Source organism: Apteryx rowi, unplaced genomic scaffold, assembly GCF_003343035.1.
Source record: "Apteryx rowi isolate R43461 unplaced genomic scaffold, aptRow1 scaffold_62, whole genome shotgun sequence".
NCBI classification, from domain to species: Eukaryota; Metazoa; Chordata; class Aves; order Apterygiformes; family Apterygidae; genus Apteryx; species Apteryx rowi.
The window spans coordinates 1,896,035-1,911,649 of NW_020450894.1; the positions used below are offsets into that span (position 1 = coordinate 1,896,035).

At 49.5% G+C, this 15,615-nt stretch overlaps 2 protein-coding genes across 3 annotated transcripts in view; one reads left to right on the top strand and one right to left on the bottom strand.

Annotated features, from left to right (window-relative positions):
* Positions 1-4,050, top strand: part of LOC112974649 (pseudouridine-metabolizing bifunctional protein C1861.05-like) — a 36,923-nt gene extending 32,873 nt beyond the window's left edge. Inside the window, exon 19 of the mRNA XM_026083854.1 lies at positions 12-4,050. Within this exon, the coding sequence (XP_025939639.1) occupies positions 12-207 (196 nt within the window). The 3' untranslated portion in view covers positions 208-4,050. The remainder of the gene's footprint in view (positions 1-11) is intronic.
* Positions 4,051-13,235: 9,185 nt separating this feature from the next.
* The window catches only part of DENND2A (DENN domain containing 2A), a 44,311-nt gene continuing 41,931 nt past the window's right edge, over positions 13,236-15,615 (bottom strand). The window contains exons 19-20 of one of the 2 annotated variants that reach the window (XM_026083945.1): positions 14,968-15,054; positions 13,236-13,970 (exon numbers count right to left, since the gene is read on the bottom strand). In XM_026083945.1, the coding sequence (XP_025939730.1) occupies positions 13,939-13,970; positions 14,968-15,054 (119 nt within the window). In that variant the 3' untranslated portion in view covers positions 13,236-13,938. Of the gene's footprint in view, positions 13,971-14,967; positions 15,055-15,180; positions 15,371-15,615 lie in introns of those variants that run through there. The other variant, XR_003256365.1, reaches the window with a different exon arrangement.

Genomic DNA, 15,615 nt, shown 5'->3' on the forward strand with positions numbered 1-15,615 from the left:
TCTCTCCACAGTTTAATGGCGGGAATCATTGCAGGGATGCTTGCTAACCATGACACAGATACCTGTGTTCGGATGGGTCTTCTTGCTGCAAGCTTGTCTCTCTGTTCCTATGAGCCCATTTCCCCAGAAATCAGCACTCACAGTGTCAGCCTGGAACAAGTCAAGGGCAGGAGCTGGCCAGAGGTGAAGATATGGGAGATGGACTAGATCTTCTGCACCATGGCTTTCTCACTCATTACCTTATCCTTCCTAACACACCCAACATTGGTATTTCCAGGAAGTAGGCTGTATTTTGAGCTTCAAGCTCAGAAACTGGCTGCTGACCAGAGGACTTGGACTTTCAATGCACACTGTGCCTTTTGGGAGGTGAAGTGTCAATGGACTACATTTGGTGACAGCTTGTATTGCGCTGTACACACTCACTTTTGTCCACTGTTGCTTCCTCTCTCTTTTTTGGCATGTTGCAGCAACTGCAGCTCGATTCTTCTGTATACCACCTGTTGATAATTTATCTCACCTCATGCGCTAATGGGAGTACTCAGCTGTTCTGATCTTGAGTGAAACCTCAGGCCCCAAGCCAGGGAACCCTTGTAAAGAAAAGCTGGATTCAGCTCTTGTAGACCTCCTGCTTTCCTGAACTTCCAGTCTAGACTTTCTATTGAGGGAATTTTTCCTTTCACCATCTTGTGTCACTGTTGCAGCAACAGACTCTCTTGCTCCTCACTCCTGATTTCTATCCAACATCTCCCGTGAACCACAGCCTGTGGCAAGCCTCAGCTGGCAAGCACATAATGCTGTAGACTACGTGACTGATCTTCCCAAGCCAGCCTGCAAATGCTGGATTTTCTTGCTCTGAAGTTCAACACCCCTGAAGAAAGTGGGCAAGAATAATCAAAGAGTGTTAAGTGGAGCCCAGCTAGTGGCCTTTGTAGGATGACTGCCCCCTTTTTACACATGCCTTCCTCTAAACTTTGGGCTTCCTAAATCCTCAGCCCAGAAATTCAATTCTGAAGCAAAAGACATCAAACATCCCCCCCTCCCCTGGCTAAGAGAAGTGGAGCAAGCTCCTCTCCTAACTCCTCCATTTCCAACCCACTTGGCAACCCACTGGCTACCTGACATAGGAAACTTCCCACACGTGGCTGGCTGAACAACCGCACTGAAAGACACACATGGCCTAGCAACCCTCGTGGAGCATTGCATGCAGGGACCAAATTGCTTGGTCTCACCTTCTCTTCCCTCTGGTGTTCCTGTCCTTCAAGAACAAGAAGATTTCCAGCACCATCACTGAAGATCAGGACAATCATACTGTTGCCACGGAAGTGGGAAAGCACAGGCCTCATTTACGGATGGACATGCATGTTATATAAATCAAATGACTCTCCCAAGTTCACAGTGAGTCCATGGCAAAGCGAGGAACAGAACTGAGCTATCTTGACCCTCTGTCCCAGCCTTGAGCTGCATGGTGATACATCCGCCTTTAATCTTTCCAGAATCTTTATTAGCAAGGACATCTACACTTAGATCAATTTTATACAAATTAAGTCTTGTCCAGAGGCTTTTAGCAATTAACTAATGCAGCCAGCTTGGCTATGGAAATCAACTACTCAATCCTCTCTTGTGTAGTTTACCTCCTGGAGATAGCTCTTCTAGTTTTCTTCCAACCCCTGAGAGATTAAGCTTTAGGGAAGGACCACACCAGCTCTGTCTCTGTTATTTAAGTGTTACACAGGATCATTAGTTGCTGAAGGGACAATAACAAGTGGTGGCAGTGGGTGAGTACAGGGAGCTCTCTGTGTGGGTCTCGGAGGGGTGCTTACTAGCTTGTACCTCCAAAGTCAAAGGCGAAAGGCTCAAGACTACTAAGCCATTCCCACATCTCAAGTGAGAAGGCCAGTGACCATGTGAACACAACCCTGCTCCACATCATAACACCCACCATGTAATTACAAACACCAAAATGATGGCTGTGGGAAAGGGACAGGGTTCCAAAATAGGTTTGAGGTACACAGTCAACAAAACAGCCTCCTTCTCACTTGCAGCCTTAAACTAGCTGGTACTGATTGTGGCTTCCTAGTTCAGAGTTACAAGGGCTGTACATGAAAATACATATTCTTTGCTAGAGCTCCTTTGCTGTTTGTACAGAAAATTATAGCAGCAGATGTGTAGAAATCATTTCTGATTTATCTCAGCTCTGGCCTCCTGCTGGCCCAACCTCCCTTCTGCTCACAACCAGGAGGGTGGGATAGCAATTCTGCAGAAGAGCCTGCGATGGTGAAAGATTTTCTTCTTCAACTTAAAAGCCATGATGGGCACACAGACAGGAGGAAGCTTGTCCCAGCATTACACAGGCATGAAAATACTACACTCTTCAGACTCTTTCCTCCCACCACAAGGATGCAGCACAGCAGGCAGGAACCAAGACGCTTCCACAGATGCCTTTTCACACTGGAAATCTGGTCCTAGAGTGGCAAGAGGTGGTGGATGCTGTGGTGGTGTGGCTGCTGCCCTCTCAAGCCGAGCCTTGAAATTTAGAGTTACCCTCTAGCTGGAAACGATAATCATATCCTACCTAAACATTGTGTCTAAAGCCAATGTTGCAAACAGAATTAAAAAAAAAAGAAAAAAGTCAGGAAAGATATTTTTCCCCAAGGATTCTGGGAAGGAGTGGTGTTTTGCTTTCCATCGCTGGCAATTTTGTAGAAACAAAGGTATATTTCTGGAGATAAGAAGATGTGGTTTTGAGCCCAAAATGACTACATTGTTGGCACAGAAGAGCTGCAGGAGGCCAGCTGCTACCACGCATGCATTGTGGGGCTGTCTCAGGGGCCATCCATCCCACAGAACCAGCCATTGGACGTCCGGGCAACACCACACACACTGCCCTTTGCCAGATTTTGCCTATTGACAGATGATGGTCCAGGACTCAAAGAGCTCTGCTATTGCTGGATGCACCCCAGGCAACTGCTCAGTGACAAGGCCACCAAAGAGCAGAAGAAGGTCCTGACCAGGGCCCAGACAGAGGAGTAGGGATGAGCTGCTGCTGGCTGCCAATGGACCTTGCCCGCTCTGGGCTGGCAGTGCCTACTTCAGATTCAGGCCAGGTCAAAGAGAAGCTGGCAGTGGCAGGTTGTGACCCTGTGCAAGGCGGCTTGTTGGCCTCCAGTGCCAACGGCTTGTATTCACATCCCAAAAACCATCCCCATCAGCACCACCTAGGCCAGGCAGGACTGCCCAGGCTGAAGAAAGACCTAGAGATAGCATGAAACACTCCGGCAAGTTACAGGTATGTCACAGCAGCACTGTGGAGATACTGCAGACCCACTGCCATTTTTCCTCTGTGGAAAAAGACTTCCAGTGCTGGGGATGGCCATTACCACTAGGAAGTGGGACTCAGGGGGAAAGCGGTTAGCCCTGGCGTTCAAGATGGTGACTGCAGCCACGCAGCTGAGAGGGCACTTACAGGGATGTCATAATCTGTCCTCTCCCCATCCAGGTGAGATACCAAATATGGACCAGTATTAGGGAGCAAAAGCATTTGCCATAGAAGCAATGAGGAGAAGTCACACGTGCTCCCAACACAAGGGATGCATAGGATGCAACTGCAGTCACTGTTGGTATTTGGCAAACAGTTCAGTGAACGCTGGAACCGATCAAACCTAATTTCCAGTGGGTTTAGCTCTTGGTGCTGGCTGTTTTTTTAAGCTGATTTATAGTAAGCCTGGAGTAGGCACTCACCCTTTTTTCATACAGAGCATGTACACCAGTAAGGACCCTTGCCTGAGGAGTAAACCTCTAGTGTCTAATAAGGCAGAAAAGCCAACTGAAGCTAGGACAGGGCATCTGTAACATGACTCTCCAGTGTGGACTCTCTGGTGTTTAATAAAAAACGAGTTTTCAGTGAAACCAATGGAGGAATTCACTGGGTTTCTTTCTTCTACCCAGACAACTTCCACAAACTTGTAGCAATTCATTACTTCTGAGCCTGCAACCTTACCATCAAATTTGGCTAAAACTCTCAAAGAACTGAAGGTATGAGGGGTGAGATAGAACTGACAGAGCATTTTATCACACCAGCATTATCTCCTTAAGAAACCATAATAAAAATATAACAGCTGCCTTTTCTGAGAACAAATGGACCCACTTGCATCTTACACATCCCTCTCCCCCTATCACATGCAAGCACTTTGCCAGCAGCCCAACTTACTTGCTTCTTACTTACTTGCTTGCTTCTGCCTGTGAATGTTGTTCAGCTAAAGTATTCTCTGATTGTATGCGGGAAACATGCACACCCGCACGCACACAAACACACCTACCCACCTTTGAGGAGCAATGGGGTGGTAGCGGTGGGAGGGGTGCTGGGGAGTTTGGGAGAGCAAGGGAGGGGATGGGACCTTTGCAAGCAATAGCAGCCCTGTTTGCACATGAAGGGGGAGGTGGGACATGGCAGGGGCGGGAGAAAAGGACTGTGTGCCTGGGGGTTAGGTCTCTGCTCTATAAAAATGACTTCAGCAACCAGTTGTAAGGAAGTGAGGCAGCCCCAACCTCTGTTCCTCCCTCCGGCAGCCTTGGCTGGGTAGGAAAACCCCAAGTGGCAGTGAGGTGAAGCCACCAACCAAGGATGAAGGTCCAGGCACTGACTGCTGCTGCTGCTCTCCTCCTGGTGCAGCTCTCCTTGGCCCCAGCTCTGGCTGAGGGAGCATGGGACCATGCCCCAGAGAGGCAGCTGGGAGCCGAGAACACCAGAGCAGACCCTTGGCTGCCTGCAGCTGAAGGGGACAACCTGTCCAGGCAGGGCTCGGCAAGAGGTCACCCCCCTGCCAGAGAGGGGAAGGTGGTCACCAGCAGAGCCATGGCTGGGCTCCTGCTAGGCAGTGGTAGGCAGGACGCTGCCAGCAAGCCTCAGAAGCACCAGCTTCAGCCCTCCAGAAGCAGGGGCCTGGGACTGAGCCACCACCTGAAAGGCTATGGGAAATTCAACACGGACACGGTAAGTATGACCCCCTCCGTCGTGAGACAGTCTGCCCTCTCAGACTCTGATCACACGCGGTGTCCATAGCAGTGGGGAGGCCCACCATTTTACCTTGACCTACCACCCTAGCCTGGCACCAGCACGTGGAGGGTTTGCAGGGCACAGATGGAGGGAGAGGATCACCTGGCAGCACCAGGCTCCCCATTCTTACCAGCAACCCGGTCCAGCCCTTACCTGGCTCCCGCAGGGGCACTCCATAGGTGCACGCAGCTCGGCAAGTAAGCTCAGCTGATCTGTTTGCAGGGCTTAGAGTGGCCTCAAAGATGATGGCCTCATGAGCTCATAACAGGGCCAAAGAAACAGCTTCTTTTCTCTGCTTTGCAGCTCCATTGCTTCCTCTAGGGAGAGAGCAAGATGATTTCTAACACTAAGCAGTTGTTATCAAGGGAAATCAGCTGAAGTCCTTAGCTGGTTTGCTCAGCACATAGCTAGGAACAGGTCCTGAGCACGAACAGTATGACAGCTTCAGAGACAAGGAAACCCACCAGGACAACCCAAAAATATATCTCCAAGCTAGAATACAGGAAAAAAAGCGCATTCTCACAGCACAGATTTCTAATCTGGGTTAGTATTTTTCAGCACTGCTGTTCCGAGCAAGTTTTACCACCCAAACACTTGCAGTTGAACAACTAGACATCAGCACTAGGCATCCAAGTCTTGGGATCTTGGAAGAACAGGGATGGAGTTTCACTTCCCCTCCAGGCAGAGGTATCACTGCACCCACACTACAACAGGAAGCACAGACTGACTCATACTGAGCCCCATCCTTAATGCTTTCCCTCACATTTGCTGTATTCACACAACCAGCTTAGCCAGCTGTCAGATTCAAAGCTAAGCTCCCTAGTACTGGCATGAGCCTCAATACTCAGGCACAAAGCGTAGCTCCCTGGTAGTCCATGTAGCGCTATGGGCACATTAAAAGCAGCCAGGACACAGGTCTGTAGCAGGAGCAGCACCTGAGCATGCTGTGTTCATGTGAACATCAGGTAGAAAAGCTGCTTTCAGGCCATTCCTCGTAAGTGCAGCGTGAATGTGCTTGCAACAATGCCGCAGCCCAGCATTGAATCCATGTTCTGCTTGTGGTGCAAATAAGGGTGGAGGCAAGTGACAGTATTAACAGCCCTAGAGTATCACCTGGTATCTTGTGAGGCTTCAAGCAGAGCCCATGGCTGTGTGTGCTGGTGGCAAGTAGGTCAGGACTTAAGTGCAGGTTGGGTGCATTTGACAGTGTGGAGGGGACAGTCCCACTCCATGCTCAGTGTATGCAACACTCCCCAGCTCCCTGGGGTCTCATGTTTACCCGTTCAGCTGCTCTGCTGCCAAGCTCTCCCAGCTGTGTAACTGGGGGCACCATCCTTTGATTCGAGAGAGTTGCCCCTCACTGCTTGGACAAGCACAGCTCCTTGCAGGCCCTAGCTGAAGGGAGGCACAACTCTTCATTATGCCCAAGAAATCTACTTTGCTGTCTCATCTCTGAAACAAAGAACTTCTCTTATTTATCAAATCATAATTACCTTTAGATAGGACATAAACAAAACTTGCATAAACCAACATGCCCCAGAGGAAGGCATCTATTCGGTCCCCTGCTGCATGCACCCAACTCGGACCAACCAGACAGCTTAGTGACAAAGCCCAAAGAAAAATAGTGGTAGTTTGTAGGGTCTTAGCCTGTGTCTTTAGTCTCTCCTGCTCTGTCCCCCTCAGTTTGAAGGCAGCTGCCCAAGAGAGAGCAGGCAGCTTCTTCTCCCTGCGAACACAATAGTTTCTTTCAAGGAAAAGGCCAGAGAAATCCATTTCAGTGGGAAAACAATGGCCCAGGCTCTTGCTCCTGGTAGCCCCAGGGCCAATGCATCCACTGGCTCTGAGGTCTCGTGCTCCAGCCTGCCAAATGGGCATCATCTCCCCAGACAGCTCATTCATTTCACCTGGCTGACTCCATGCTCGGCCAGGCTGATCTATCAGGGATGGTGTCCCCAAAACCCTGTGCCTAGGAGGGGTGCTGGTGGGGCACCTGCCCACACAGGACTGCACCCACAAGCCCACCTGCAGCATCCTTTCAGTCATGTCTTTCAGTGGCTTATCATGCTTTCTGCCAAAGGAAGTAATAAATTAACACTGAAACTCTTTCCTCAGCCCCTAACTTCTCTAGATCCTTATACAAAGCTACCACTTTATAGACTGGTAAACAGTTTGTCCAGCTCATGCAGTTTTTACATTTACATTTTTACATTTACATTACATTTTACATTTACTGTTTTACATGAAAGCCAAGCATCCAGCAGCAAATGCTCATCCCATTACATCATATAATCTTCTGCAGCTTGGCTTTGTTTTCTCATGAAAGCCTCTTCGGCCTGCCTGTCGGGGGGAGATTAAGAGGATCTTTTGAGCTCCTCTAATTTCCAGACTTCTGACTGGTGTCAGTTTGAAAGTGCAGGAGACAACAACCCCCGGCAAGTGCCATCCCAGGGGCTGAGCAGTTGACACTGCCACTAAATGACTGGCTGAATGGCTGTCCTCCTCCTATGGCTTTGCCAGGATTGCTGTTCACTTTACACGAGGCTGTGGTCCTTCTGCAGCCACCAGGGCAGGCAATTAAACAGGGCTGTACCTAAGGCTCTTGCACAAAAGAGGAACGGTACATAATTTGCTCAAATAAAATCACAAAGCTCTACCCTAAGCTTCTGCAGAAAGACATTTTGTTAGTCTCTCTGGTCTTGCTGACCTCCTCTTAAGGAAGAGGGGGTTTATTTGAGGGAATTTTTTGCAGAAAGCCCTCCCATGCTGGCATCTCCATGCCAGCACAGAGTCCCTGGCAGGTAAGTCTGGCCCATGGGCACTTGGCAAACCTTTCTTTTGCAACTTCTGTACACTTAAAGTGAGCCCACACAGAAAATAACTTGGCTGGCCTGGGGACACCACAAGCTCCTTAGCAGTGCAGGGGTCAGGGCTCTGCTTAGCACAATCAGCAGAACCCCAACATGAGCGCAGCCGGGTGTGCAGGCTTGCGGAGCCAGCGGGGCTGGGAAACATCGGACACTGGCACTATGGCCACCTCTCGCCCTTTTCAGTACTCCTGCCACGGGATTCAGTCGCGGCCCTGCCAGAAGCCCTCCGACTGCGATGGCTGCCTCGGCCTCTACACCTGCAAGCTGCCCAAGGGGACGTGCGACTTGAAAGCAGTTTCCCGGGAAAGAGGTAGAGCACAAGCCCCTCCGCCAGAAGCGCATTGTGGCAACGGGGCACCAGGGTCGCCCAGCACATGGCCACCTGAAGGCACAGCCCTTCAGCAAAATCCCTCCAAACCCAGCAAAATCGGATCTCCCCTAAGAAGGTTTACGAGAGTCTTGTCCCCCAAATTCAGATGCCAACTACCACACCAGGGCTCCCCTCAGGGAGGGCCATGAGGGCTTCCATCCCCAGCTCTCCCTTCTTGGGAAACCTTGCAGGTGTTTCTGGGGACACAAGGTGCCTCAGGTGCCAAAGACTGATGGGACAGAAAGTGTCAATAATGTCATTTTTCCAATGCAGTCCTCACCTGCTCTGCTTTAGTCCTTGAGCACCTCTGAGGATGGCTGCTTCTTTTGGGAGAAAAGCAGATCCCAGGGGCACTGCCCTGCAGAGGTGAAGCCCTCAGACCAAAACTTCATGCTCAAATCCTCCACCTGACTTGCAGACACCTCTGTGTCCACACAGCCTGAGCTGTCCTGCTCAGACCCACCCCTGCCCCATGTTTCCCTCTGGAAAAAAGGGGCTGCCTTCATTCCCTGCCACCAGCCTGCGCAGGCAAGCTGAGAAGCGGAAAAGAGCTCAGGGTTTAACTGATGGCTTGGAGTCAACCAGCGTGGGCTCTGCTCCCCCCCAGGCCACAGACTTCTTGTAAAAACTTGGGGAAACTTAATTGACATCTCTGGACTTGAGTTGCCTCATCTGCCTCACAAGCATCTTGGCAGTCTTACAGCCTTACAGCATGGGCAGCTTGTTAGTTGGTAAAACATGGCAGAGGAGGAGATGTAAAGCTTTCCAGAGACACTAGTATTATGGTTTCCCAACTGAGCAACGCTGCTCATGACAATGTTCAAGAGTTGCTTAATTAAACGAGGAGTGGCAGGTAGCAGAGACCTCAGCTTTTAACTGCACAAATTGAGGGTCCCAGTTCTCATGACTGACTCATGGAAAAGAAACCCATCCAAGACTATTAAATACAGAGATGCCAGCTCTGACACAGGAAGCCCATGATTGCTGGACATACAGTGGGCAAGTATAATGCTCTGGGAATAAGGTATATATAGCATATAGGACATACCCATTATATATGTTCTGTTTGTGCAGTCTTCTCTGGGCATCTGCCATTGGCACAGTCCACGGGAAGGTACTGGGCTAAGTGGAGCTGTGGTTGGACCTAGCACAGCTGTTCTTATGTCTTTTCTTAGCAGGTGGATTCCTCCAAAGCATATAAAGCACTTAAAGACATGTGGTCCTGCTCATCCTGGAGCAACACAGCTTGACTTAACACTGGAGAGGCTGTCCTACGACTGGAGACCAAAATTTCTTGTCTAAGTTTTGTTTTAAACCCTTAATTACAAAGTTGTAAGCATTTCTTTCACTGTGCTTTTCATGCCACTGCTTTTTTAGCCTCCAGGATTTTGTAAGCTGTGTAGGTTTGATTCCCACTTTCCTTAGAGCTGCCAATGAACATATTCAGTGGGTACAGAGCCCTGTGCTGGCAGAGCACACTTGGAGCTGTCCTGTTATGTGCAGCCCCAAAATGCAACAAATGTGGCTATTTTACAATTCATTTTATTTTGAGCTGTTAGGATATTGCAGGTAAAAGCTGCCAGTATTCCAGCACGTTCACATGGAAATTGAAGTTCAGCTAAGAAATCTGGTAGCCTCGGGCATCCCAGGAAACTCTCCCAACTCCTTACCACAGCTCCAATGGAGGAAGAAAACCCACTCTGTTGAAAACATCTTTTGAGAAAGGTAACGCGGAGCTCCTAGGCTGAGGCTTGGCTGTGGGGGGACAGCATAGGACACCCAGTTCTAGAGGCTGGAACTGAGCTGAAACATCCTCTCCATTTACCTCTCCACAAGGCTTTACTGGTATCCTGGCCACTTTGTGGAGAGAGGAGAATGCCTTTCCATGCGTGGGTGCACCTAAGCTTTGCAAAACCCAGTTTTTCTATCACTAAAAAAAGCAAAGCAAAGAAAGCATGTGTTTTCAGTAGAAAAAAGAAGAGCTTTTGGTTGTGAAGATAAGCTTCACACACAAATTCTCCACAGCAAGAAGATTTCAAGATTTTCCACTTACTGCAGAGGTTGTTCCAGTGCTTCAGAAATGCCTCTCTTTGGTCCCTGTAAATCCTGGGGTTGTTAGAGCTGAAAAAAGATCCACCATCCTGATCTAATTGTTTTATTCCTATATGCCCAAGCTCATAGAAGTACAGAAGAAAAAAAAAAATCAGCATTGTTAACCTATTCATCCAACCTGCTCTATGTGGCTTCTTATAGACATCGCTCAATTCCTCCAGAGGGAGCGATCTGTACCTTGTTGCTAGTAAAGGACAGCTGTGGCCTGTCCTATGCAGACACACAGGAAGCATCACACGCTCTCATTTTTGTGTGCTTTAATTGTTATCAAGAAAATTCCTTCCTGAGGAGAGATGGGGTCTTAGATACAGAAGTTACCGCTTCACAGACTAGATATAGCTACCATCTGAGATGCGGATCCTAAGACTGAACCAAGTTGTGAAAGACCAAATCTGGCAGTGTGAGTGGAGGGCAGCTGACCATGTCACCAGCCCTCATCAGCCTTTGTATTGGGACCATGAGCAACAGCTGGCTCGAGCTGTTGGCACTACCCAAGGAAAAAAAACCAGATTTTTAAATTATAGCTAGAAGGTTAGACAGGGCTCTTCTATGCACAGCTTTAGATAGAAGAACAGGTATTCATTTAGATTGAACAGTGACAGAAGGAAAGACATCTTCTAAAAAGAGAACTAAAACACAGCATTTAATTAACCTTAAATTACACCACAGCTCACAACAATTTCCTTTGGTGTGGCATTACTGCCTCCTGTGGCAAACTAGACTAAATAGTGCAAATTTTCAGTACGGTGTCAGGCCCAGCAAACCCAGGGGATGATCCATGAACAGGCCCAGGACGCTGGCAGGCCTGGCTCTGTGCCCGCTGCGTTGTGCCCACTGAGGTCAATGCCTTTGCCCTCGCCATGCAGCAGGGCTCACATCGTGCTCACAACTACGTAGGCTTGCATCTCCTTCAGAGTCGCTTTTCTGGTCTTTAAAGTCTGTTTTTAATTCTTGCCAATTTCTCTGCTCCACAAACCACCCCCCATTCTCATATCACCTCCCTCTGCTCTTTCACACTTTGAATCTGATTTGAAGCAGCTCCTGCATCTGAACAGCCTCCCTGCCTCTCCCTCACTTCACAGTTCATCTGCGAACATGGCTATCGCGTGTCTCCTCCCTCAGGTACTTTCTCTAAGTTCTTTTTTCACTTTGTAAAGAGTCCTGGGGCAGAGAGGATAATAAATGTGCATGGTATTGTAAAAGCTTGGTGTACTGAATTTGACTAAGAACAAACACAACACCATATGTTTCAAGTAACTGCACTAACTCTGCAGACCCCTACATGTGGGGCACATTCCGTTGGGGACACTTGCAGGTTCAGCTGCAAGTTGGCTTGTCCAATCCCATTTTATTGCTGCTTCAACTGTCTCCATACATCAGTTGGGAGGACAGAGATTCTGGTGCTGTCTGTCGACTCGTCCCCGCACCCAGTGTGATACTACTGCTGTCCCTTATCTATTGTGGCACCCAGATAGCACTATGTATCATAGATATAACATGTCCTGTTATGTTGTGAGCCAACAAAGCACCATATAAATCCTCTTCACTCATCCCTCCACCATCCACCCCACCTGCCCAGCCACCCACTCCTACCACCACCCATCTCCTCTGTACTTAAACATCAGCTCTAGCAGGGAAAGTGGCTGCCACTGTATGAATCTTTGGAAACACAGGCTTCAAAAGACCCCAGCAGTTACTGGATCCTCAGCTCCTACCGTATTGAGTGGAAGCAAGCTCCTCTGAACCTGGATATTGGTCAAAAAGGCCCTTTAACCCACAATAGCCCACTGACCACAAGGGAACTCAGACAATCTGCAAAACCCCAGCAGTCCTGTGTAGCACAGCTGCCCCAAATATCACTGCCCCAAGGACCTCTCCCTTGCCTGCATGCACCTCTCACTGGGCCAAGCACCCTGCAACCCTCTCAGAGGGCAGAGGAAGAGATTTTCCATTCATGCAGCAGCAAACTTACCCTCTTGTTTCCTTTCCAAAGAGCAGAGGAGATCAAATGATGTTCCAGCCGTTCTTGGTTGGCTGCCCTCACAAGCAGTGGAAGGGAAACAACTTTTATGCCAGCTGAGAAAGAGCCTTCAACCCCCCTCAACTTCAACACACCTCTCTTGTGCCACTCCACGCCTCTTTCCCACAGAGGCAGGAGGCTGGCAGGTTAGCTGGAAGGAGGGGCAGCAGCAGGTCCTGATGCCTCCCCTCAGAAAGCATAGAAAAAAGCAGCAGCCACATTCCTCCTGCCTGCTTCTTATTGCTCTCCCAGGCAGTTTGGAGGACCAGACATTGCAGGGGGTTCCTTCCTCTCATGGCTTCAATCAGCCATAGATATGGCTTCAAAATTGCAGAGAGCCCCAGTGAATGAGGGCAAGTAGCAACCACATGACCTAGGCAAGAGCTCCTCTAGACTGCACCTTCAAACAGCTCCTCTCATCAAGCGTTTCCTGGTAGAGCTCATGTCCTGATTTTTATTCTAATCAGCTTTACCCAGCATCATTATGTTTTCTACCACTGCTGGAGAGACATTACCAACTGCCTGGTAATGCCTGAGCTGATCAGCAGCAACGCTCAGAAGCAGGAGAGGAAGACCCATCCGACCATCTGGAAGCTGGTCTCAGAGGCAAGACCCTGCAAGAGAGCTCCATTTTCGGCTCCATCTGCAACCAGTCCAGGCAAGAGAAACAAGGCCCACTTGGCACCAAGGCATGTGCATGCAACAAAGCCAAGGGCTCAGCTGCTAGATGTCTCCTCCAGCCCAATGCTCATCCCCAGAGGGGCAAGCGGGCAGACACACAGCTCTCCCCCAAAGAATACCCAAAGTGCCATATACCTTTTATGCCATTCACTTTTAATTACATTGCATAAGGAAAGGCCTCTCCTTGTGCCAGGACCCCCTGGCACAGCCACCCTGGTAGCAGGCTGGCCAATCAAGCCCTCAGTAGGTTTAGTGGTTCCCCCTCACCCGTTCCCCCAGCTCATAAGCTCCTCCTGGTCAGTCTGCATCCTTGTGGTCCTCAGTGTCCTCATTTTGCAAAGAGTTATTTCCATACATCTCCTCTTTCTTCCCGTCCTTGGTGTTTGAGCTCTGCTCAGTCCCTGTGGGAGTCCCATTCTGGCCTCCTGTAACACCAAGCAGAGAGGAGGCAGGGCAAGAGTCATTGGTTAATATTTGTTCTAACCCCAATATAAATAGGAAAATACAACAAAACAAAGAATTGACTAGCTAAGAGATCCAATCCGCTGGGGCATCTGCAACATGCTAGTACAGAGTTCAGAGAGCGCTTGGTCCAGTGCATGGTACTGTAGAAATCCAGAGACTTGTCCAGGCAGCTCTGCAGTCATCAAATCTTCTTGTGGCACCACACACCTGCGTGAGCACATCCTGGCCTTCTCCAGTCTCTGGTGGTCAGCTCACCCAAGGCTGTTGGCCCCTGGGAGCAGGCCAAACGGGAATGATTGATAACAGTCCGATTTGTTGCTGTTAAATGGTAAAGCCCTTCTCTTCTATGGAATGAGCACGTGCTTCACTCTTATTTTTTGTGGAGGAATTTCATTTTGCTACCTGATGAGATGGAGAAAGGAAAATGGACTTATCACAGTAATAGGCAAGACAAGTGTCACTACCTGCTGCCACTGGCTGAGCAAGCCTATACAGAGAATCGCCCCTGCTGTCAGCATGGGGTCCTTATCCAGAGCCACCTGCCCTGGTAGGTGGGAGTAGATATCTGCAGAGCAGGTCATCGCTCTGCTTACCCCCCTGGGAGCAGCGTTGCAGACTGGGACCTGCAAACATGGGTCCAGGCACACCTTCCAGACCGCATTTACCCAGCAGTCCTGGAAGGCGAACATACTACTAAGCTCACTTGGCCAGACCGCAGGTGGATAAGAGGCAGGGCACACCAGCCCCACACACACTGCTGCTCTTTCAGAGTGGCCAAGACAAGAGAGACAGGGATGGGATCTGAACATAAGACCCAGCTCTCTTAGCTAGGGCGTCCAGGCTAGCCCCTCATCAGGGCTTCTAACCTCTGACTGGAGCTCTCTTCCTGACCCCCTTACAGCGGGAATTGAATTCAGCCTCTCAGCACTCCTAGGCAATTCGCACCACTGATCCCTCCAGGCAGAGTTGAAGCCCAGGGAGAGGTTGTCACTCCCCCCACCAGGAACAGCACCCACCATGCCTGAGTCACTGGTCACTCCATTGCCTCCTCAGATCCTCCTTCCTCCTTTGCGAGTCTCAGAAACAGCTCATGGTCCAAACTCTGGTCTCTCACCAACCTCCAGGCAAGGGGCAGATCAGCAGGCAGATCCACCAGCAAGCCAGAGCAGGGATACACCAATTAGTGGTTCCCCCTCACCCATTCCCTCACTGCCAGGGGTCAGGCACTAATGACTCACTCAAGGCTCAAAGCACTGCTCTGCAAGAAGCCACACTCAGTCACTGGGAGAGTCCTGACACCCCACGGTGAATAACCCCTGGTGTTGAATCTCTGGGCCTGGTATCAAGGGAAGAAGAGCCTAAACCTCAAGAAAAGTCAGTGGCTTTGCTGGTCCCTTACCTAGTCCTTTCAGGAACCTATTGACTCCACTCTGCTCCCCACTGGGAAGTGTTTCCAGGTACTCCTGAGCCCGTACCTCAAACAGACCTGCAGGAAGAGAGAAGTCAGCAATTTCTATTTTGCTTCCTTATAAATAAAAGTAAGAAGCACATCTGAAAGCATACTGTCCTGGCTTACCAAATGAACTGTTGCACAGTATAGTGAACAACTCACCCAACCTCCTTCATCAGCTAAGCCCAGATCTGGGACAGGAGCTTTGTCCATGTCCGTGGGGCTCCCAGCCATGCTGCTACCTCCTCCCCAGCACTGCAAGGCTGAGTGATCTGTTGTACTTCACATAGGAAGAGATAAAACCTCCGTTCATTCTTCTGTGAACATGGCTAAGTCCAGAAAGTGAGGTCATCTGGGGAATCATCATGAAGGAGCCACATTTTACCACTCTGCAAAAACTCTTTTACCCAGTCACCTATTCAAAAGTCCACTGCTCATTAGCACTTTGGAGGAAACTGCTAAACCAGCACTGAGCAGCAGTAGCGATGAGAAACTGGCCGCCAGCAGAGCCCTAGGGACCATGGGATAACAGGAGTGAAACAACAAAAGCAGCTCTGGGAAGGACATGAACATTCGTATTTTTTACTAGACCAAACA